This window comes from Myotis daubentonii, chromosome 6, assembly GCF_963259705.1.
Source record: "Myotis daubentonii chromosome 6, mMyoDau2.1, whole genome shotgun sequence".
Lineage (NCBI taxonomy): Eukaryota > Metazoa > Chordata > Mammalia > Chiroptera > Vespertilionidae > Myotis > Myotis daubentonii.
Window position 1 is genome coordinate 4551704 of NC_081845.1, and position 22466 is coordinate 4574169.

Below are 22466 nucleotides of genomic sequence, written 5' to 3' on the forward strand. Positions count from 1 at the left end.
CCAGGCGCAGGGAGGCCAGGCCACGCTAGTTCGGGCCGCAGTCCAGCCCTGTTATCTGCCCCATCCCTGCCTCTGGCCAGGGACTGGCTCTTCGCTCTGTAGGACACGGTGATCTCCAGCCCAGCCCAGCCCACGGCCCAGACTGTTCCTAAACTTTTTAAATGAAAAGTCTCGGAACACATTGCAGACCGGGAAGGTTTCATAGTGAGCGCCGCATGCCTGCAGCGAGACCCTGGCGGCTCCCACCTGCCTTGTCCTCCCCGGCCGTGCCCGGGCCTCTCCCTCGCACGTCTCCAGGGGTCGCTGCCGCCTGGGCACCTCCCCCGCGTGCACACGGCTTCCTGGGCACAGGGTGTTCTGTTTTCATTTGATGTAAAACTTAAATATAATGAAATGTTCCCTCTTAAGTGTCCATTTACTGAGTTTAGACGAACAAATGCCTGTAAAAATCCAAACTCCTGTCAAGATGTACAACGTTGTCATCACCTTCTGGCATGTTTTGGATTAAAATTCGTTAGTTCATTTTGAAATCATTTCAGATTTTTGAAAGGTTTCAAAACCAGTAAATACGAAAGATTCTAAGTGCCCTTCTCTTAGCTGCCCCAGAGTGCCCGTCCAGGTGTCACAGGGGGAGTCGGCACCCAGAGGAGACCTGGCCATCTGTGGGCGTCCCCCATCGTAACCAGCTGTTCCCCACCATAACCGGCTGTCCCCGCCATAACCCTGTCCCCGCCATAACCCCTGTCCCCACCATAACCCCTGTCCCCACCATAACCGCTGTCCCCGCCATAACCGGCTGCCCCCGCCATAACCCCTGTCCCCCGCCATAACCGGCTGCCCCCGCCATAACCGCTGTCCCCCGCCATAACCCCTGTCCCCGCCATAACCGCTGTCCCCACCATAACCGCTGTCCCCACCATAACCGCTGTCCCCCGCCATAACCGGCTGCCCCCGCCATAACCGCTGTCCCCGCCATAACCGCTGTCCCCCGCCATAACCCCTGTCCCCGCCATAACCGCTGTCCCCACCATAACCGCTGTCCCCACCATAACCGCTGTCCCCCGCCATAACCGGCTGCCCCCGCCATAACCGCTGTCCCCGCCATAACCCGTCCCCACCATAACCGCTGTCCCCGCCATAACCCCTGTCCCCACCATAACCGCTGTCCCCGCCATAACCGGCTGCCCCCGCCATAACCCCTGTCCCCCGCCATAACCCGTCCCCACCATAACCGCTGTCCCCGCCATAACCCTGTCCCCGCCGTAACCGGCTGTCCCCGCCATAACCGCTGTCCCCGCCATAACCGCTGTCCTCGACTCTCCTGCCCCAGGGTCCCACCTGGAACAGCCCTTGCATTTAGTGGGCCCGCCTGCCCAGCCTCCTTCCATCTGGGACAGTTCGCTCGCTCGGTCTGTCTGTCTGTCTGTCGTGACAACTTGCAAGGAGAAGCCTGGCAGCACCCACTTCACGCTTGAAAAGTACTGACCATAACTTAGTAGAAAGCTCCTCAACTTGGGTCTTCTTCTCATGGTTACATTCAAGTTTGATACTTTATTTTTTACAGAGAGGAAGGGAGAGAGATAGTCAGAAACATCGATGAGAGAGAAACACCGATCAGCTGCCTCCTGCACATCTCCCGGGAATGTGCCCGCAACCAAGGCACATGCCCTTGACCGGAATCGAACCTGGGACCCCTCTGTCTGCAGGCCGACGCTCTATTCCACTGAGCCAAGCCGGTTTCGGCGATACTTTTTTTTTTTAAAGCCAGTCAAGTTTAGCAGTGGGGGGTTAGTGATAAGTTTGGTACTTTTAAAAAATATATTTTTTATTGATTTCAGAGGGAGAGAGAGAGAGAGAGAGAAATATCAATGATGAGAGAGAATCATTGATTGGCCCCCACTGGGGATTGAGCGCGCAACCCAGGCATGTGCCCTGGCTGGGAATTGAACGGTGACCTCCCGGTTCATAGGTTGACGCTCAGTCACTGAGCCCCACCAGCGGGTGAGTTTGGCATTTTGGCAAAGACCCCACGGGCGTGCTGTGCTGTCTGTCCTGAGAGGCCTGGTGGTGGCCGTGATGCCAGGACCTCCTTACTGCGCTGCTGACCTTGATCACTGGTCAGGTGGGGCTGCCGCGCTCCTCCTGCGGCACTTCCTCCCTTCCCAGCCCATGCGGGTGTTGGGGGGACACATTGAAACTAGAAGCACCCCAGTTCTTACCACACTTTCCTTCTAGCATCCCTGGCGGGTCTTGCAGGAAACAGTGATTCCTCTGGTATTTGAGAAATGCTGTGCCATTGAAAGGAGAGCGTGTGTTCATTGGAAGGCTGATGTAGGAGACAGTTCCCCTTCCCCATTTCTCAGTAGTTTCTGTTGCAGGGACTCCTGCTTGCTTTATCCTGTGGGCTCTGACCTCATGCTGTGGCTTTGACGCCATTGTTGTTGAGCCCTTTCCTTCCAGTTGCTGACATTTTAGAAGAGGGAACACTAATGGACTATTCCAGGGTCGTCCTGCACTTTCCCTCCAGGCCTGGAATCAGCTCTTTCTCGGAAGAGTTCTGGTCCCTCTTAGTCAAGAATATCACTTTTTTTTTTTAATGTGTGGCCTAAGCAAGAGCAGGGCTCACAATATGAATCCTTTAAATCGATGGTCCTTCTCTGTTCATGTCCTATGTGTGAACTCTTTAAAAAAGAGAAAAAGAAAGAAATCCTTGTGGGCGTTAATTTCCAACCATGGTCAGGCATGAAAGGGGTTCTTAGCTCCGATGTGAGTCACCACTTTCTTGTTCAGCCCTCATCCTCTGACACCGCAGTCCCGCTGATGAATGGCTGTCAGTGTTACACGAGCTTCCAGAGTCTACAGAGACCAACTTTCCAGCCGCGCCAGAGGCCCTAGTGACAGCCTGGCCTTCGCCCGCGGTGGGACAGCTGACCCGCGGGCCCTGTTGGCTGGGAGCCGAGCGGCAGCCCCCGAGCTCCTGGTGCGGTGGCGGCTCTCGTGTCCGGGGGGAACCTCCTGTCGCTCGTGCGCCTTTGCGTGAGGACACGGCGGGAGTCGGCAGGACCGTGACCTGAGCTCCTTCACCTCTAACAGTTACTGTCCCGTGTGAGAGCTGGGGCGACAGCACTCCCCGCGTGTGTGTTGGGGTGCTGGGGAGCACGTTGGCCCCTGGGGGACAGGGCCCCGGAAAAGCACCTGCACTGAGAAGGCGACACTGAAGCCGCCCTGACACCACTCCTCCAGGTGTGTGTGCGACCGCTGTGTCCCTCAGCGAGAGCGCGCGTACATACGCACACACACACGCACGCTCTGGCGGGACCTGGCTTTGCTGCCATAGCAAGACTACATTGCCCACTAGTTTTTATTTGAACGTGTTGGTAGGCAGCATTCCGCCCCACCCCTGCTCACTTCTAAGTGGGGAGTTTTTACACATCTGGGAAAAGACCAGTTTTGATATCAGTATCCTTGAGTGGTGGCTTAGGACCTGTGTTCCTTCTAAAAGGGTATCCATGGCGACATGCTGGAGGAACAGGGTGGCATCAGGAGGTGAGTAGAGCATGTGGTCTTGGAGTCATACGATAAACGTCCCCGCGTTGCTGATTACAGAGCCGGTCTCGGCCTGTAGTGGACTCCAGTGACCACAGAGGGCCGTGTGGGGCTTTCGTTAGGAGTGTGGTCACGCCCATGCCACGCCCTCGGCTCCTCAGGAAGGCACAACAGTTGTAAACGTGCCTGCCCAGCACCCGAGCACCTGACTGAGCAAATCCTAACCGACCTGAAGGAAAGGAGACAACAGGACAGGAATGGAGGCCTTCAGTGCCCACCTGCAGCCGTGGCTGGACCATCCAGACAAAATCCACAGGCACGTGGGGGGCCTGGCCCGGCCAAGGCCGCCGCCTCAGCGAGCAGCCACTCGGCACAGCTGGGGAAGACATAAGACGTGCTCTTTGCTACGAGGAAGCTCACCTCCTGGGTTTCAGGGAGCTCAGTGGTAACGCAGTGACTTACGTAGGAGAGTGCAGGCCGAGGGGGAAGACCCGAGGAGAGGAAGTGGGCAGCTGTGGTGCAGGTCCGGCTGGGAGAGCAGGAGGGAGCCCGCCCAGGGGCCTTTGGGAAACCCTGTGTTGAGAGTCTGGGGGGACCAGGAAGCGGGGCTGCTAAGGGGAGGGCTGTGGCTTTCCTCCTGTAGGACCTCTTGCCGTGGGGGGTGACGCGAGGAGCTGGCGAGGGTCCTAGTCCTGGACCCTCTGCACTCACAGGCTCTCCTCTCGGCCAGTCCCACCTGGGGCAGCAGGAAATGGCCCTGCTGACATTTTAGAAGAGGGAACACTAATCGGACAAGCCGGCTGACGTAGATGCTGGCGCCGAGGAATTGGTTCGGCTGTCGGCGGGATTGGGATGCTGATGTGAAGGTGGTTGCAAACGATGGTTGTGAGACATTTCAAACGGGTGCAAGGACGTGCAGGGCTGGACATCAAAGATGACCTTGAGATTACAAGCCAGGGTGACTCGATGCAGTGAGACACTCAAACCGAGAAAGACGAGTGAGAATGGACGGGGTTTCCTGAGCTTGAGCCTTACAGACAGCCCCCCCCCGCCTTCCGAGGGCGCGCGAGAACACTCGGTAATGACCTCTGTCCCTGGGTGGCCTTATACTTGTTAAAATTGAACAGAGAAAACTAAGAATAGATTTGCAAACCCCTCTTAGTCAATCCGGGCACGTCTAACATCTGGCCTTTCGTAACCTCAGGTTGACCCCAAAGATCGGCTTCCCGTGGAGTGAGATCAGGAACATCTCCTTCAATGACAAGAAGTTTGTCATCAAGCCCATCGACAAGAAGGCGCCTGTAAGTCCGCGTGGGGTCCGCACGGGGCTGCTGGTTCCCATTCTTACAGCCAGACGTGCTTCCAGGATAAATCAGACTTCTCTGCGGGATGCTCAGAAGTGTGTGTGTGGGGGGTGGGGGGGGGGTGCCAGCAGGTTACATTGAGGGTCCAGGACCTCTCGGGACACGGGGCCGACCATGGTGTGGGAGGTTCTTGTGGAGGCCAGTGCCTGTCCCTAGGAGTTCCCCTATCCATTCCCTGGCCCTTTTCAAGGTGACCTTTGTTTGGGTTTGTTTCCTTGAATTTGGCTCGTGCCTCGATTCTGTTCTCGGGGTCTGTTCCCTGACCGAGTTTGGATGCCCGTCCCAGGTCACGTCGGGGTGTGGTTGTGTTAGCACGCTGGCTGGAGGCTTGGATTTAGACACTTTTAATCATTAATTTCCGTTTTTAGTTTTTAACTTGAAGTCAGACTGTCCTTCAAAGGCAGCGCGAGGGATTCCTCTCTGCGAAGCGTGTCCCAGCTCCACAGGGTTCGTCTCCCAGAGGCTGGAGGCCACAAGGGGACGTTCCCACAGTTCCTGGCACTTGATTTTTTAAACTGCCTTTTTTTCCGAAGAGGAGTTGGTGCTGATCAGAGTTCCTTTGCCAATACATTGGGGACACAGGCAAGACCTCCTTGGGAGTGTGCCTGTCTGTGCAGCCAACACAAGCTTGTTCTCTCGTGTGTAATGAGAGGTGGGTGGGTAATAAAAACACCTGTTTGCCCCGGCTCTGCAGACACCTCCCTGGGAAACCTGACGATTTAATGACAACATGTGACCCCGGGGAGGGCCGCACCCAGGAAGCCGTGGGCTCGGGGCTCAGCATTCTCCCAGGTTTCTGGAGCAGATGAGGAGCTCGCAAGCTAAGTGGGTCCTGGGGCGTGTGGATGGGCCTGCCCGGCACCTCCCGTCGGTCCCAGACGGTGCTGTGGAACGGGAGGCACTGTCTGTTTCGGCCACTCTCTCCCTGGGCCAGTGGTCAGAATCCATCCCGATGCTGAGGGCCCTGCGGTTGAGAAGAGAAAGGAAGACAGAAGCAGCAGGCAGGCATTTCCAATCACCTGTAGCAGGAGCTTCTAACCCACATTCCCTTTCTGTCACCTGCTGGTCACCGCTGTGTGTCATCCGTGCCCTGAGCTTCTGTGGTCCCCAGTCACAGAGCTCCCTGAAGCAGCGTCTCCCTTTTCTAAGAAGGCTGCTCCCCCGCGAGCTGCTCCGTTAGCGGGCACAGGGCAGCCAGCAGCCTCTACGTGAGTGTTGGTGCACCAGCCCACTTTCATGGTGTGGGCAGCATTCTGCGTCCTTACGAACATTAACTGACTTCATCATCTCAGCCGGGGTGCTGTCATCCCCTCTGTAGAGTTGAAGAGGTTGAGGCTCAGTGACGAAGTGACTTGCTCAGGGTCATGGGGCTTGGTGGTGTCGCTGCCTGAACTGCAGTCAGCCACCAGGAGGGTGTTTGGTGAGCACCAGTAAACACGGGAAACACAGAGGGGACTGCCCCTGACCGTCCTCCAGGTGCTGACCGTCTAGATCAGGGTGGGGAACATCTGTCCTGCGGGCTGTATCAGGCCTGAGCATTTGGTGTGGCCCTGCCAAGGCAACTGCAGGCGGGACTCAAAATTGAATTCTAGTAGCTGTCTTCAGAGCAACATAAACTTAAGTGAACGACCTTATAAAGGTCCAGAAAGGCTCCCAGCCTGTTCGAGTGGGACAGAGACCAAACGGAGCCAGCGGAGCAGCGTGCCAGCAGTACCAGGAGCGTCCGCGCAGGGAGGGGCACAGGAGGAGGGAGGCCGTGAAGCTAGGAGGGGCCCCATGGTGTCCTCCCTCGGTCGTGCCGCCGGCTTTGGGGGTACTGCATTGGACAGGACATTCCCAGTAGGAGGGACTGTTTGGGGAGATGATTGCAGGCACAAAAGGGCGTATGGTGAACAAGGGGGCCAGGGTGGATGGCTTTCGTGTGTGCCAGGCCACGGTGTTTGGCCCGGTCCTAGAGCTCACAGGACGGCATCTGAGGCCCAGCGGGGACCTGATCCCTGTGCGAGTAGCAGGGGGAGGCGCAGGCTGAGGCAGGGAGACAGGAGCCCAGCAGGGGAACTTGCAGAAGTCCAGGCGGGCGTGGCGGTGGCGGTGGCTGTGGCTGGAGAGGGCTGGCAAGGTGTTACCCTGAAGGTCAGGCGCACTGGCACTGGGCACTGGGCTCCCTGCGGCTGCGACCTTACATACATAGAGCAGCTTTGCAGCCAGCATCCGTGCCTGTGCCCACCCGCCCTCTGCTGGCCCTGGAGCACACGTGTCCCACGGCGCCCAGGCCTGCGTTTCGGGTGTCTCATCCGTTGGGAGTCAGTGTCCAACATGGAAGCCTCGGTCTGGCCCCTGCTCTGGGCTCCGCAAGTCCTCTTAGAAACAGGACCGTGTGCGGCGGGTTAGACACGGGAGCGCCCGTCAGCGCCTGCTCTCTCCTGTAGGACTTCGTCTTCTACGCCCCCCGCCTGCGCATCAACAAGCGGATCCTGCAGCTCTGCATGGGGAACCACGAGCTGTACATGCGCCGCAGGAAGCCCGACACCATCGAGGTGCAGCAGATGAAGGCCCAGGCCCGCGAGGAGAAGCACCAGAAGCAGCTGGAGCGGTGAGCGGGCTGCGGGCGGCCAGTGGGGCGGGTGCGGCCGGCCAGGCGGCCTCGGTGCCTTGCTGTCCACATCGGGAGAGCCGGCGGGAGATCGCGCAGTAACTCTGGGTGGCGGGGCCCTCGCAGCGGCCTCGCTGTGGCTGGGCTGGCAGAGCTGGCGGGAGCGCCGGGACCTGGGGACAGCCGTGACCACGCAGCTGCTCCTTCGATGGCTGGGCTGTGACGGCGGCTTCGGGCGTAGCAGCCTCGCTGGAGCCTAAACCGCCCTGCCCGCCCCTAACAGGCAGCAGCTGGAAACGGAGAAGAAGAGGCGAGAGACGGTGGAGAGAGAGAAGGAGCAGATGATGCGGGAGAAGGAGGAGCTGATGCTCAGGCTCCAGGACTACGAGCAGAAGACCAAGAAGGCCGAGAAAGGTGGGCCGCGCTCCCGGGGCGTGTTCCCTGCACTTCACACGGCCCCGCGGACAGACAGCTCCCACACCAGGAGGAAGGCAGCTTAGCACCCGGAACAGAGACTGTGGAGGGACAGGGTCAGGTGGTGACGGGCCTGGGAAGTAGTTGTGTGCCGGGTCCCGTCGGTGCGGAATGCTTTAGGGCGTTATCCTGCTGGTCCCCCTGCCCGCGGAGGTGAGTCCCGAGGGCCCGTCTTCCTGAAGAGGAGGTGAGGCTTTAGCGGCAGAAAAGGTTGCTCAAGGCTGCAGGGTAGTGAGTGGTGCCTCCTGGCGCTGCGCCCCGTAAACACGGTGGGAGGGGGCGAAAGAGGTCCCGTCACCCCGAGACTCTCCATCGGCCCTGGGCTGGGAGTGGGGCTGGCCGCAGGTCGGGGGCAGAGCCGGGAGCAGCGCGGTGCTGTGTCCCCTCAGAGCTCTCGGACCAGATCCAGAGGGCCCTGCAGCTGGAGGAGGAGCGGAAGCGGGCGCAGGAGGAGGCGGAGCGCCTGGAGGCCGACCGCATGGCTGCGCTGCGCGCCAAGGAGGAGCTGGAGAGGCAGACGGTGGATCAGATAAAGAGCCAGGAGCAGCTGGTAGGAGCCCCGGTTTCAGTGCTGAATTATGGAGGGGCCGCCTCTGGGGACGCGAAAGTGACACCTGCCGACAATGATTTCTGTCTGGGCTGGAAGCGGGTCGGCTGGACGGGGTCCAGTGCGGGCGGGAGGGCGGTGCCGGTGGTGGGTGCGGCCGCTGCCGCCTGCCGGTCAGGGAGGACGTGGCGGCGGGCCGGCCGCCTTACCAGGAGGCTTCGTTCACCAGCAGGCTGTGCTGAAAGCGTTCCAGAACTCACTCTGACTTGGCTCCTCACAGGCCGCGGAGCTCGCGGAGTACACCGCCAAGATCGCGCTCCTGGAGGAGGCGCGCAGGCGCAAGGAGGACGAGGTGGAGGAGTGGCAGCACCGGGTGAGTGGGGCGGGGCGGGCCAGGCTGCCAGGTGCAGGGGGCGGCTCGCACGCCCTGCCGATACTGGTCCTTCTTAGAGAGGCTCCCACGGGAACGGGCCTGTGGGATCACAGGGGAACAAAGAGCCGTTGATACTTAGAAAAAGGCCACCCTGAGCGTCCCGCCCCACCGGGCAGCCCCCCCCGCCCCCAAACTGGCTTTAAGTCGGATTAGCTGGGTGCCCCCAGCAGCGAGCCAGCCACAGGCCTGAAACCAGCCTCCCCTAGCGACCTGCACAGGCAGCCTGGCACGCGCAGCGGCGGTGGGGCCTGGAGGTCCCCAGGCTCTGCCCCTCGTCTGCTGTGTGACCTGGCAAGGGGCCTCACCTCTCAGCCTTGTTTCCTTGTGGACAGTGGGGACTCCTGCCCACCTGTCAGGTTGCTGTAGGCCCCGCAGAGAGGTCAGTGAATTGCAGCCGTGGTAGCGCCACTCCGTCCACCTTCATGCCCACCAGGAGCACAGGCCCTGGGCACTGCAGGGCTAGGTCACAGTACAGGCCTCAGCCAAGCTGTGGGGGGCTCTGCGCCCCGCCCCCCGCCTGTCCTCTTCCTCGCTTCCCCATCTGAAGCAGCCCCTGTGAGGACGCCTGTGCCTCCCCTCACTTCATCCTGTCGTCTCCCCCCACCCGCCCACCCCAGCCAAGCTGTGTACAGAGGCCTCGGTCCTTGGGTTTCTGGAGAAAGTGCTCATTACACGGCATTAAGTGAGAAAAGCTGGTTACAAACCAGCTATAAATGAAGCTCATCCGTGGGATTCGGGTGGCGATGAAGTGGGTGGGGTTCAGTTATGTGCCCCTGAGACCTTGCTGGAAGGATCAGGGTGACGGGAGAACTCCCTGAGCGCCGTGCTGGGGGCGGGGGCTTGGCAAGCAGCGGCCACGGGAAAGGAAGAAAGCCGGGCACAGAGTGGCTCTTTCCAGGTCACTTTTCCAGGATGTTTTTTCTTTAATAAATTTTTTTTGCCCCCAAAAAACATGTACAGTGAGCATATGCTAGGATTATAGACAGAAGAAAAGATAGTTAGAAAAATGTCAAACCCTGGCATCAGTTTCTCTCTGAGCTGCGGGGACACTGGTTGGCGCAGTCACCTCCTGTGGCTCATGCTGCGCACCTGCCAGGAGGAAGGAGAGGTGGGGATGAGGGGGGTCCTTACCCGCAAGGGGAACGGCCGCCTCCATGAAGAAAGGTGCTTCTGGAGGAAGCGGCCAGGCCACGGTTCTGTGTGAGACGTGCTCACTGTCTGTCGATTCGCTTTCGAAGGCCAAGGAAGCCCAGGATGACCTGGTGAAGACCAAGGAGGAGCTGCAGCTGGTGATGACGGCGCCGCCGCCCCCGCCGCCCCCTGTGTACGAGCCGGTGGCCTATCACGTCCGCGAGCACCTGCAGGAGGAGGGCGCGGAGGACTCGGGCTACAGCGCCGAGCTGTCCAGCGAGGGCATCCTGGACGACCGCCACGAGGAGAAGCGGGTCACCGAGGCCGAGAAGAACCTGCGCGTGCAGCAGCAGCTGATGGTGAGGGCGGGACGGGCGGCACCGCCTGGCTTCCCGCTGGGGCCGGCGGCCCGAGGGCCACGAGGGCGCCCCCACCAGCACCCACTCCCCGGGGAGGGCGGTGGCGGGGGCCTGACCCTGCCTCTTGCCTTGCAGACTCTGTCCAGCGAGCTGTCCCAGGCCAGAGACGAGAACAAGAGGACCCACAACGACATCATCCACAATGAGAACATGAGGCAAGGCCGCGACAAGTACAAGACGCTGCGGCAGATCCGGCAGGGCAACACCAAGCAGCGCATCGACGAGTTCGAGGCCATGTGAGGCCGCGGCACTGCAGGCGGCCCGCCTGGGCCCTGCGGTCGCACGCAGACTGAAACTCGTATTCGTAGTTCTCTGATCTAGACCCTCCTCGTACCCAGTTCCTTTTAAGAGAGTAGCTGTTCCAGCGGAAGGTTCCGGGGCTGGGGCGGGAGGCTTCCCTGGTTACTTCCCATTTGTATCATAGTGCCAAACGGCCTGATTTTTACTGTTGTTATTACTGAATCATTTCCTGTCTGTGCTGGGGGCAGGGCCGATCGAATCAAGGAAAGGGCCACTGCACGCCTGAGGGGCCGCTCCGCTGGCGTGTGTGAGTCGTGTCATCACAGCACCCTCGCGGCGCCAGTCCGTGCCATATTCCGTCTGTGTTTGAAATTAGCCCAGATTGATTGATTGTACTTGATTTCTGTGAAGGATGCATCTCTGTATTTATGTTTTTGAGGCTTGAAAACTGGTGGAAAGCACTCACACACGTGCACACAGCAGTGGCTTTCTCCCTCAGGCAGCAGCGCCCTCGCTCATTCCGGATAAACAGCACAGGAGGCACACGCTTAGATCAACTCCTGGTTTTAACAGTTAGAGGCTCCATGGCTGGGCTCACACACCTGATTAATAATGATCAGCTATAGACTATAATATTTATATATAAGCAATAATATGGGTTTGTAACATTAGTTAAAAAGGGAAAACCTTGTTCTGTATATTTTGTTACCTTTTACAGAATAATAAAGAACATGAAAACCATGTTACATTGTGAGGGCAGTGATGAAGCCGGTAACCGCTGTAGTCACGTCCAACTCCCCACATTTCCATTTTCTGCCGGAAATTCCGACACGAAACACACCCGTGCTATTCATTCAGCTGCAGCCACGGGCGCCCCGGCCTGGGGAGCGTCTGCGTTTCCACAGAACCTCTCTCTCCATTCTCTACCACGTCCTTGGAAAGCCATGGCAGTGCCGGCTCTCCCTCCCACTGCAGGTTCTGCTGATGCACCGGTCTCCCCTGCCCCCCGCCCCCCCAACCGTGAACGGCGAGGCACAGTGCAGGTGTCCGCTTGCCTGTCTGAAGTCCTGCCAGCAGTGCGTTGTGGGGCTGGCACCCCTCACCTGGACCACAGAGCTGACCCCCGAAGTGGGAGTCTGTCCCCGTCCCCACCCCCAGCTCTCTCGGGGGTTGGCTGACCGGCCTCCAGAGGTGTTTTGCAGGAGGGTGCGAGGGATCAGACACCCACCAGCTCCTTTGCTTTCTTCGAAACACACATAACGGCCACCGTTTTCACTGCTGGATAAGCACTGGGAGACGGGCAACAGGCATTCATTGAAATCGTATCCTGGCGCAGGTAACCACTGCTCTGTCACGTGACTGCTGCAGGCAGAGGGGTCGCCTCCAGAGGGTCTCCCAGCTGTGCACCCTCAGTCCAGCGGGCACACGGGCAGCCTGCGCTGGCACCTGGCGTCCGTGCAGGATGAGGGTCGTGTCTGTCCATACGTTGGGGCTGGAGAGAACTTTCTGCCACTGCAGCTGTGACTGAGCCTGTGCCAGTGCCGCCGCCAGCTACGTCTTCCTCTGATGAGTGAAATGAGTAACCATGGCCTGCAGACACCACCCTTTCCTCGGCTTCTTAAAAGGACCAAAATAGTAACAATAAATAAAGGATGCTTTCGTGTTGTCCAGCAGGCGTGGCTGGTGTGGCTCTGGTTGAGCATCGACCCATCAACCAGGAGGTCAGGGTTCGATTCCTGGTCAGAGCACATGCCCAGGTTATGGGCTCGATCCCCAGTGTGGGGTGCACAAGAGGCAGCCGATCCATGTTTCTCCTTATTGATGTTTCTATCCCCCTCTCCCTCTCTCTGAAATCAATAAAAACAGAAACAGTATTTTTAAAATAAATAAAAGTAACTAAATAAAAAGAGGACCAGCGAGGACAGGATCAAGTAATTTTTCACCTCTACTCAGACCATGTTAAAACGCCAATCACTGGTGACCGAGAGGGCTCCCCCCCGCCCCGCCCCCTGCACCCCAATGGAACGAGTTCAGGAGAGGACGTGGGGGCATCCTCCCAGGGTCTTGGGGCCTCAAAGCTTTTCCTTCCTGTCAGCTGAGCGAGGAGCAGGTGGCTGAGTGGGCTGGCACTCCAGGGGGGTTGACTACAGTCACAACGCATCATGGTCAGTGGACAGGTGTGGGCGCCCCAGACGGGGGCCAGGTTTGAAGTAAGCTCTCAGAGGAAGGGGGTTTCTTTCCACAATATTTTCTTTAAAAGCAAATTGTAATTTAATAGTGAGTCCCGTGTATCTTCCTCGGCCTCTGGTTGTCCTTGGAGTGTGTGCAGGTGGTTTGGTGGTCAGTGTTTGGGGGGGCCCTGCTGGCAACCAGCGGGAGGACTGGGACACTCAGGCCCCGAGGAAGGACTGTCCCCCACAAAATGTCAGAAGCGTCCTGCTGGGCAACACAAAAGCATGCCCCTTTGTCCCACTCTTAACGAAATCCTTTCCGAACTGCCCGTCGAATGGTTTAAGAAGGTATTTTCCTTTACGCAAATAATCCTTTTATGATTGACGCCAGGAACAAAAGCAAGTACTGTGCCCAGCCCATGTGGAGGCCTGCAACTTTTGTGTCCTTAGCAGAGCCTAAGTCTGATTTAAATGGTTGAAATGCTTTGCTGTATTATTGCCCTGCTCTATAGTCAGACCTAGACTCGGCACCTTCCATCTATGGCAGGTTAGGCAACTCCAAAGCCAGGGACAGGGCCTGCCTTCAGGAAACATGCCTCTTCTTTTCATGGTGTCCCTGTAAGTCCCTAAGGACCAACCACGCACTCGGGCCCAATAAACATCAACCAGACTCCCCGGGTCCCAGCCTGGCCTCGCCCAGCACGCGGTCATGCACACCGGGTCAGCCTGGTCCCAGACGTCAGCCCCAGGCAGGCCTGCCGGCGCTGGGAGGGGTCACGCTGTCGGAGACCAGGAGGGCGTCCAGGGCAGATACGCTGGCTTCTTCAGGACCGGGACGCAGCCTGAGTTTTCCTGTGTCCGGCAGAGAGGCAGCTGAGAAGGAAAACAGCTGCCATCCCCGCCCTCCAACACCCCCTGGCTTCTTGGTACTTGCTTATCAGGGAGATGATTAGAGCTAAGAAGAGAGCTAAGTCCACCACAAAATACAAACGGATGGAAGAGAGCGGGAGCCACAGGCTTGGAGAGGACCTCTGGGGAGGATGCTCTGAGTTTGGAGGGATCTGCAGCAGGCACTGGGGCTGTTGGGATGCTGAGGCCATGGGGTCCCTCGCGCAATCCCCCTCCTCGGCCTCCCAGCCGGCCACAGCCCACGTATGAGGCCTGCCAGCAGGCCCAGGACCAGGCGCACGCCTTACCTTGTTTTAGCCCGTCTTCTTCGGGAGGTTAAGTTCAGAAGCACAAAGCAACTCCCCAAGGCCATACGAGCCGTCCCGGGGGAGGACACACTCCGCAGTAGTCGCCATCACTTCCCACAGTGGCATTGCCGGGATTTAGCGATTCTACATCAGAATGGAGTTGGCAGCCTGGCTCGGGAGGGCGTGTCCCGTCCATCTAAAGGGTCACTATTCAGTGCCCAGTCAGGGCGCGTGCTCAGGTTTCCCGCTGGGACCCCGGACGGACGAGCAGGAGGCAGCCGATCTATGTTTCTCTCACATGGATGCTTGTCTCCCGCTCCCGCTCTCTTTCAAATCAATTGGGAAAATGGTATTTGCTTTACTTTAGAAAACAATGCACTGGTAAACTTAACCCATAACCCTGACCCTAACCCTACACTCTAACCCTAAAGCCTAACGCTAAACCCAACCCTAAACTCTAACCCTAACCCTAACCCTAAACCTAAACTCTAACCCTAAACCCAACCCTAAACTCTAACCCTAACCCTAACCCTAATGTAAACTCTAAACTCTAACCCTAACCCTAAACTCTAACCCTAACCCTAACCCTAAACCTAAACTCTAACCCTAAACCCAACCCTAAACTCTAACCCTAACCCTAACCCTAATGTAAACTCTAAACTCTAACCCTAACCCTAAATTCTAACCCTAACCCTAACCCTAACCCTAAATTCTAACCCTAACCCTAACCCTAACCCTAAATTCTAACCCTAACCCTAACCCTAAATTCTAACCCTAACCCTAACCCTAACCCTAAATTCTAACCCTAACCCTAACCCTAACCCTAAATTCTAACCCTAACCCTAACCCTAACCCTAAATTCTAACCCTAACCCTAAGGGTTGGGGTTAAGTGAATATGAAATCTGCTGAGTCACCCATCTTACCGTTAATAGAGGGAGATGTGACGCAGAAGCTGAGGAAATATTTATAAACTCGCCTTTTTTCCATGTCCCGCTCAGTCAGTGAATGCTGACTCGCTATGATGAGGACGAATGCGGTATCCAAACCTAGACTCAGCACACATTTTGGAGATCAGTCTTTTTATTTATTTATTTTTTTTAATTGATTCCAGAGAGGAAGGGACAGGGAAATAGAAACATCAATGATAAGAGGGAATCATTGATCGGCTGCCTCCTGCATACCCCCTACTAGGGATCGAGCCCTCAACCAGGCATGTGCCCTTGACCGGAATCAAACCCGGGACCCTTCAGTCTGCAGGCCGACGCTCTACCCACTGAATCAAACAGGCGAGGGCAGAGATCAGAGTCTTAACACGACTTAGTCGATTCTTGTGGGAAAGGTAAAACGCCGGGAGTTTAACATGGCTCACCCTTGTTGGTGTTTCCTGTAGACCAGGGGTGGGCAAACGTTTTGACTCGAGGGCCACAATGGGTTCTTAAACTGGACCGGAGGGCCGGAACAAAAGCATGGATGGAGTGTGTGTGTGAACTAATATAAATTCAAAGGAAACATCATTACATAAAAGGGTACGGTCTTTTTTTTTTTTTTTTAGTTTTATTCATTTCAAACGGGCCGGATCCGGCCTGCGGGCTGTAGTTTGCCCACGGCTGCTGTAGACCCTAGGCCAGTGATCGGCAAACTGCGGCCCCTTGAGTGTGGCTCTTCCACAAAATACCACGTGCAGGCGCGCACGTACAGTGCGATTGAAACTTCGTGGCCACACTCAAGGGGCCAAAGAGCCACATGTGGCTCGCGAGCTGCAGTTTGCCGACCACTGCCCTAGGCCCATGCCATACATATAATAAATTACCAGTAAATGATGTTCTATTAAACCCAATGCCTACCCCCTGACACAGAAGTTCAGGTGCCACCTGACCGCACCGGTCAGTTCCTGGCTCCCAGCACCACCTGACAGCGTTGACGTCACATGATGGCTGATCTCCTGTCGCTGGAAGAGAAGCCGCCATTTGCTATCACCCCCCACCCCCTCCTCCCTTCGCACAACCTGCCCCCCTCCCTCCCCCGCCCCCAACTGGTAGCTCAGCAAAGACGTGTGACAGTCCACAGGCCCCAGGGGCAGCGCCTCGGCCGCGTGACCAGGCTGCGGGGATTGCTGAGGAGTAGAGAACGCAGGGAGAGGAAGGGTGGGCGCCAGTGGGATTGGGCGAAGGGGGCCCAGGCCTCTGTTCCAGGGGGTGGAGATGAGCAGGGTTGCGTGCTGCTGGTCTGCAGGGCCAGCCAAACAGGAAACCGCTAAAATGCACCATGGAACTGCTCACTGTCCGTCTTCACGGCCATGGCCACCTCATCTTTCCGCATGCCCCCATGTCCTTGCCCGTCATCCTGCTGGGCAGCCACTGCTCGAGTGGGAGGGGGGTGCGGGGGGGGGGGGGCTGGGCCTGTTCGCAGAGCCTTGCAGGCCCGGAGTCTCCCAAAGAGCCCCCCCATCCCCTCCCCCCGCCGTGACGCAGGGGTGAGCAGGCGGCGCGCGGCCAGGCCCTGGGAGGTGCCCCCGGTTGTGGGGGGTGGGGGGGAGGGCTGCTGGGGCCTTCAATTCCCTTCCAAGCTCACGTTCCAGGGAGCCCCTTCCCCAGGTGGCTCCACAGCTGGGCGCTTAGGGGAGCAGGCGGACCAGCGGGGAGAGGGCAAATGCTTTGGGGACAGGTGGGGGCAGGGGTGGGGCAGGGACAGGGACAGAGGCAGAGGCAGGGACAAGGACAGGGGCAGGGACAGGGGCAGGGGCAAGGGCAGGGGAGATTCGCACTGCCTCCGTGGGGGCCGCGAAGGGCCACGCAGGGCTCCGCGGAGCCCGGGCACAGGGGGGCCCTCCGGGCCCTCGTGTCCCCTCTGTCCCGGCTCCCGCAGGGACAGGACGCCTCCCCGCTGCTCCAGGGCGTGACTGGTCAGAGTGACTTTGCCAGAGAGTGAGTGAGGGAAGGGCTCAGAGAGAAGACGGGAACCACGGAGCCCTGCCCGTGGGTGGGGGCTTGGGAAGGGGCTTCACCCAGAGCCGCAGTGGCAGTGGGGGCCGTCCCCCGAGTGGCCCCCGGTCTCCTGGCTGCCCCTTGCGGGGTGGGGGCCTGGGGCGCTCTGAGAGGCGGCTGCCTTACCCTCCACTTCCAGGACCCATGCAGGCGCAGGACAACCACACAGCTTGCCCGTGCGGGTCCGGGTCCGGGTCCGGGTCCGGGTCCAGGTGCAGGTCCAGGAAGCAGCAGGGCTGTGGCGGCTGCCTAGACCCGTGAGTGCAGGGCCCCGTCTCTCAGCCAGCTCAGCAGGGGCGCCTGGCCCGCTTTCTGCTCCTAACCCGCTTGCCAACCATGGCCAGGCCTGTGGCAGCCTCGTTTGTCCCGAGTGTGGGGTCCTGGGGGAGGAGACGGGCGGGGTCCCCCAGTTCAGGGGCCTAGAGGCCACATCTGGCAGGAACACCAGGGGCCTCATGGAAGAGGAGGGGCTTAAACGGAGTTTTGGGCGGACCCGGGTGGAGAGAGCACTCCATGGGGCTGTTCTGAGCACAAGAAGGGAGAGCCGGCACCAGGGGCTGCCAGGCCACTGAGCGGAGCGCAGGAGAGCGGGAGGGGCGGTCCGGCTGGGCACCGCGGCCTGACCCTGCAGTGGCCACAGGCTGACCCTGCAATGACCTGGCCTGACCCTGCAGTGGCCGCAGGCTGACCCTACAATGACCTGGCTTGACCCTGCAGTGGCCACAGGCTGACCCTGCAATGACCTGGCTTGACCCTGCAGTGGCCACAGGTTGACCCTGCAATGACCTGGCCTGACCCTGCAGTGGCCAAGGCTGACCCTGCAATGACCTGGCCTGACCCTGCAGTGGCCACAGGCTGACCCTGCAGTGGCCGCAGGCTGACCCTGCAGTGGCCCGGCCTGACCCTGCAGTGGCCGCAGGCTGACCCTGCAGTGGCCCGGCCTGACCCTGCAGTGGCCGCAGGCTGACCCTGCAATGGCCACAGGCTGACCCTGCAGTGGCCGCAGGCTGACCCTGCAGTGGCCACAGGCTGACCCTGCAGTGGCCGCAGGCTACCATGCAGTGGCCGCAGGCTGACCCTGCAGTGGCCCGGCCTGACCCTGCAGTGGCCACAGGCTGACCCTGCAGTGGCCGCAGGCTGACCCTGCAGTGGCCACAGGCTGACCCTGCAATGACCTGGCCTGACCCTGCAGTGGCCGCAGGCTGACCCTGCAATGACCTGGCCTGACCCTGCAGTGGCTGCAGGCTGACCCTGCAGTGGCCACAGGCTGACCCTGCAATGACCCGGCCTGACCCTGCAGTGGCCGCAGGCTGACCCTGCAGTGGCCGCAGGCTGACCCTGCAGTGGCCCGGCCTGACCCTGCAGTGGCCGCAGGCTGACCCTGCAGTGGCCCGGCCTGACCCTGCAGTGGCCGCAGGCTGACCCTGCAATGGCCACAGGCTGACCCTGCAGTGGCCCGGCCTGACCCTGCAGTGGCCGCAGGCTGACCCTGCAGTGGCCACTTGGAACAGAGGCGTCCTGACAGTCCCTCTGGCTTCAGGGAGGACAAGCAGAGGGCCCAGGCCCTGAGGCTCACGGGCGGGGCTGCACCTCCGCTGTCATTTCTCAGGAGACGGTGGAGCCCATGTTTCCCCCTTCCCCCCTCAGCTCTCTCTCCGGGTCTTGGATCTCGGCACAGAAATGTGCAAGGCGGCCACGCAGGAAGCCCCGGCCTTTCCCGCCCTCTCCCTTCCCGGCGGCTCCTCCTGGCCTGTCCCACCGCCCTGCGCAGGGCACGCCGTCCCACGGGCAGGGCGGCCTCGCGGCCGGCAGCACCGGCCCGGTCCTGCTCACCGCTGTCCGGGGCGGGCCTGGGGAGTTTAGGAACAACACGCCCAAAGGCCTGAGCTGCGGCCCCGCCCGCGGGCAGCCAGGCACAGGGCGTGGACTTTGGCGGAGCCCGGAGGAGGCTGAGGCCACCCCAGCTGACACCGAGTGACCGGCCTTGGAGGAAGGGCTGGCCCCTGGCCGGACCCAGGCTGGCACTGGGTGACACAGGTTAGGGCTACTCGGGTCCCGAACGAACCTGAGCAGGTGAAAGTCCCTTGGCCGAGCCCACAGACGAGTCTGACACGAGCCTCTTCTCCCTAGAAAGCTGCTGTTTACTTTATTTTAAACGTATTGATTTGAGAGAAAGAGGGAGAGAGAATTGTTGTTCCACTTAGTTATGCTCATTGGCTGAGACTTGTATGTGCGCCAACTGGGACTCAAACCTGCAACCTGGGCGCACAGGGACGCTGCTCCCACCACCTGCGCACGCGGCCAGGGCGAACGCTGCTATTGGACCGCCTGGCCCGTGGCACAGTCACCTGGGCCCAAGGTTTCCTGGGTGGGGGGGTCCTCTCCTCTTGGATCCCTCGGAAAAGCGCTCCCGCTGGGAGGGGGCCCCAGTCCCGACCAGACATCACTTGGCCCGCAGCGGGTGCCAGCGCAAGGCCTGTGTGGTGCTGTCTTCAAAGTCCCACGTGGCCAGAGGGACGATGACTTCTCCAAGGAACGCCCGCCGGGTGAGCGTGCCCATGTGCCACACGGACACCTGCAGCCGCCGGGTCACCAGCTGGGCCAGCTCCACCTGGTACTGCAGACGGAACAGGGAGGTCAGCCTGCGCTCCAGGGCCGCATGCCCAGGGCCCAGGGCCCAGGTGGCGGGGCCTCCCTTCAGTAGGGGGTGGATGTCCAGGAAGAGGCGGGGAGAGGGCTCCCTTGCCCCCCCCCCCCCCCCCCCCCCCCGTCCTCCCTGCACCACCCCGCCGCTTAGGAAACTCTGCCTGTGCACCGACTGGGAATCAAACCTGCAACCTGGGCGCACTGGGACGCTGCTCCCACCACCTGCGCACGCGGCCTGGCCCGTGGCACAGTCACCTGGGCCCAAGGTTTCCTGGGCGTGCCCACGTGCCACACGGACACCTGCAGCCGCCTCAACTTCTAGAGCAGCGGTTCTCAATCTGTGGGTCGCGACCCCTTTGGCGGTCGAACGACCCTTTCACAGGGATCACCTAAGACCATCCTGCATATCAGATATTTACATTATGATTCATAACAGTAACACCATTACAGTTATGAAGTAGCCACGAAAATAATTTTATGATTGGGTCACAACATGAGGAACTGTATTTAAAGGGCCAGAAGGTTGAGAACCACTGTTCTAGAGCCTCAGTTGTCATGAGCACGTTCCTCAAAACTGGCGGAAGGCGGCTCCAGATCTGGCACCTGGCCCCAGGATGTGCGAACCCCCCGTGTGCTAAACGAATGGTAATTGAAAATACTGATTTCTGCAGAACTCTTCATGATCTCTCAGCTTCTCCACGCATTTCTGTAAAGACTGTGTCCGGATGCTCTGAATTAGACTAGATTAGGGACAATGATTCTTTTCAATGTCCCCGGGAAGCTTTCCGGCACCACCGAAGCATTCACAATACGCTGGGTAAAACCAACGCATAAAACGTTAGGTGATTCTCTGAGATTCTGCGTGCATTTTAAACAAGTTAAACTTTAAAAATCAAATTATACAATTAAATATGTATCTAAAATGTAGTCCATCCTCAACTTGATCTCATTTCATAAAATGTAAAATACGCGTCTACCTCTCTCTAGCAAAAAACACCTTAGTGAAATGGAGAAGCAGTTTTAGACTTCGACTTGGGATGTGTGAGGAGACAGATCTTTGCCGACTCCTGCAGCAGGTCCGCCAGCAGAGCCATCTGAGACCAGTCTCCTGGGATTGGCTAGGAGCGTCCACAGCAGCATCTCAGGCCCCGCCCACGCCTGCTGAGTCAGCCTGCTTTTCTCTGCAGTCCCTGGGGCCCCCTGGGCGCATCAGTTTTGAGAAGGACGGCTAGTCCACTGCGGGTTCAATGAGCCTCCGTTTCCCCATTGGTAGATGGGAGTCTAACCCTTAGCTCAGGGGGTCCATAGAGCACGTGCCCACAGTAGGGGCACAGAAAACAGCAGCATGAATATTTAACAGACGGGGCTTTGTGCCAGCTGCCGGATGGCCCCGCTGGGAGTTCACAAATGCCCCTTCTCAGCAGGAAGCCAAGCCAAGCCCTCCCCTTCCCAGTCCTGGCACACGGGGTCCGGGGCTGCTCAGCCTCCATGGATACTTTCCGTGAGTCTGGCCTGTCCTTCGGTGCGGGGCCTCCCCCACTTAACCTGCGTGCCTCACACATCATCCCCTCTCCCTCCTCACCCCCAGTGTGAGGAGTCTCCCCCATCCCTGCCCTAAACACAAATCATGTTTAGCACCGAGGAAGGTGAAAGCCCAAACAATTCCTCTATAAAAGTTGTTTCTTAAAAGAAGAAGAACGCTGGGTTTCCAGATATTGCAATAAGGGGGCACTTTTGCAGCCGGTGACCCAGTCGCTGAGGGTACAGGCGCCGGCCGGCGAATGCTCTGAGAGTTACAAAAACTCGCCAGGACGACCTGGTCTTAAAAGCTCAGGGGCAGCCAGGTTCTTTTCCACCATTTTCTCGGAAATCATTCCCGGACAGTCCCGAGGACTGCCCTTCTCCCGCCCAGGCTGAAGGGTGGCCCTGCCGCGCCCCGACTGCCAGCCCCGCGGGCATCAGCAGTGTCTGCGCTCCTGTTGGACTGGCTCAGGGTGTGGGGAGCCGTCATGGACTCTGGCCCTGCGCCCGCCCAGGACTCCGGGAAGTACCTTCAAGGTCTCCTGGAAGGTCGGGTCCACTGTGTTCCTCTGGACTCCCGTCTTGCGTTTGCCCTGGGCCGACCGGTCAGGCAGCAGGTAGGTCTTCACGTACCTGGAGGAGACAGGGCGGGTGAGGCTCAGGGGGAGGCTGGGCAAGGCGGGAGCGGGAGTCTTTGCCCTGCCTGCTGCTGAGCTGGGCGCTGATAGGAAGGGTCAGGGGCCACCACGGACAGTGGGCAATGCCATGCTGGGGACGCCGCTTCTGTTTACACAGTCTGCGGCCATCGCCCCTGGAATGTGTCTGGGTGGGTGCCACCTGCCAGGCTCTGGGGAAGGGGGGGCTCCAGGGGGGCAAACTCCTGGATCTCTGGATGCAGAGGCCATGAGCCAATTGTCCTCCCCCACCTGTCACTCCATCCAACCCCCCACCCACCCACCCACACACACAGAAACGTGGAAATGGGAAGTGTGTGCCTTACACTTGGCTCTTCCCTCGCCTGTCCTCCAGCCTGTCCTCCTGACTTGCGGACCAGCCCTCTGCGGACTCGGGGCTGCAGCGTAGCTGGCGGGGCCGCGTGACAGGCCACCTCCACCAGCCCTCTGCCCCCCTGAAACCCTGTTCTAGGTCGGTCCCTCTACCCAGGTCCGGAGACTTTCCTCCCTGGCTCCTCTGGCAGCT

At 59.3% G+C, this 22466-nt stretch overlaps 2 protein-coding genes across 6 annotated transcripts in view; one reads left to right on the forward strand and one right to left on the reverse strand.

Annotated features, from left to right (window-relative positions):
- The window catches only part of EZR (ezrin), a 42497-nt gene extending 31009 nt beyond the window's left edge, over positions 1-11488 (forward strand). The window contains exons 8-14 of the mRNA XM_059699935.1: positions 4751-4847; positions 7340-7503; positions 7787-7917; positions 8367-8527; positions 8805-8897; positions 10196-10447; positions 10583-11488. Coding sequence (XP_059555918.1) covers positions 4751-4847; positions 7340-7503; positions 7787-7917; positions 8367-8527; positions 8805-8897; positions 10196-10447; positions 10583-10747 — 1063 coding nt within the window. The 3' untranslated portion in view covers positions 10748-11488. The remainder of the gene's footprint in view (positions 1-4750; positions 4848-7339; positions 7504-7786; positions 7918-8366; positions 8528-8804; positions 8898-10195; positions 10448-10582) is intronic.
- Positions 11489-19172: 7684 nt separating this feature from the next.
- The window catches only part of SYTL3 (synaptotagmin like 3), a 40057-nt gene continuing 36763 nt past the window's right edge, over positions 19173-22466 (reverse strand). For 2 of the 5 annotated variants that reach the window (XM_059699941.1, XM_059699940.1), the window contains exons 10-11: positions 21797-21899; positions 19177-19716 (exon numbers count right to left, since the gene is read on the reverse strand). In XM_059699941.1, coding sequence (XP_059555924.1) covers positions 19543-19716; positions 21797-21899 — 277 coding nt within the window. In that variant the 3' untranslated portion in view covers positions 19177-19542. Of the gene's footprint in view, positions 19717-21796; positions 21900-22466 lie in introns of all 5 variants that reach the window. The other 3 variants (XM_059699942.1, XM_059699944.1, XM_059699943.1) reach the window with 3 other exon arrangements.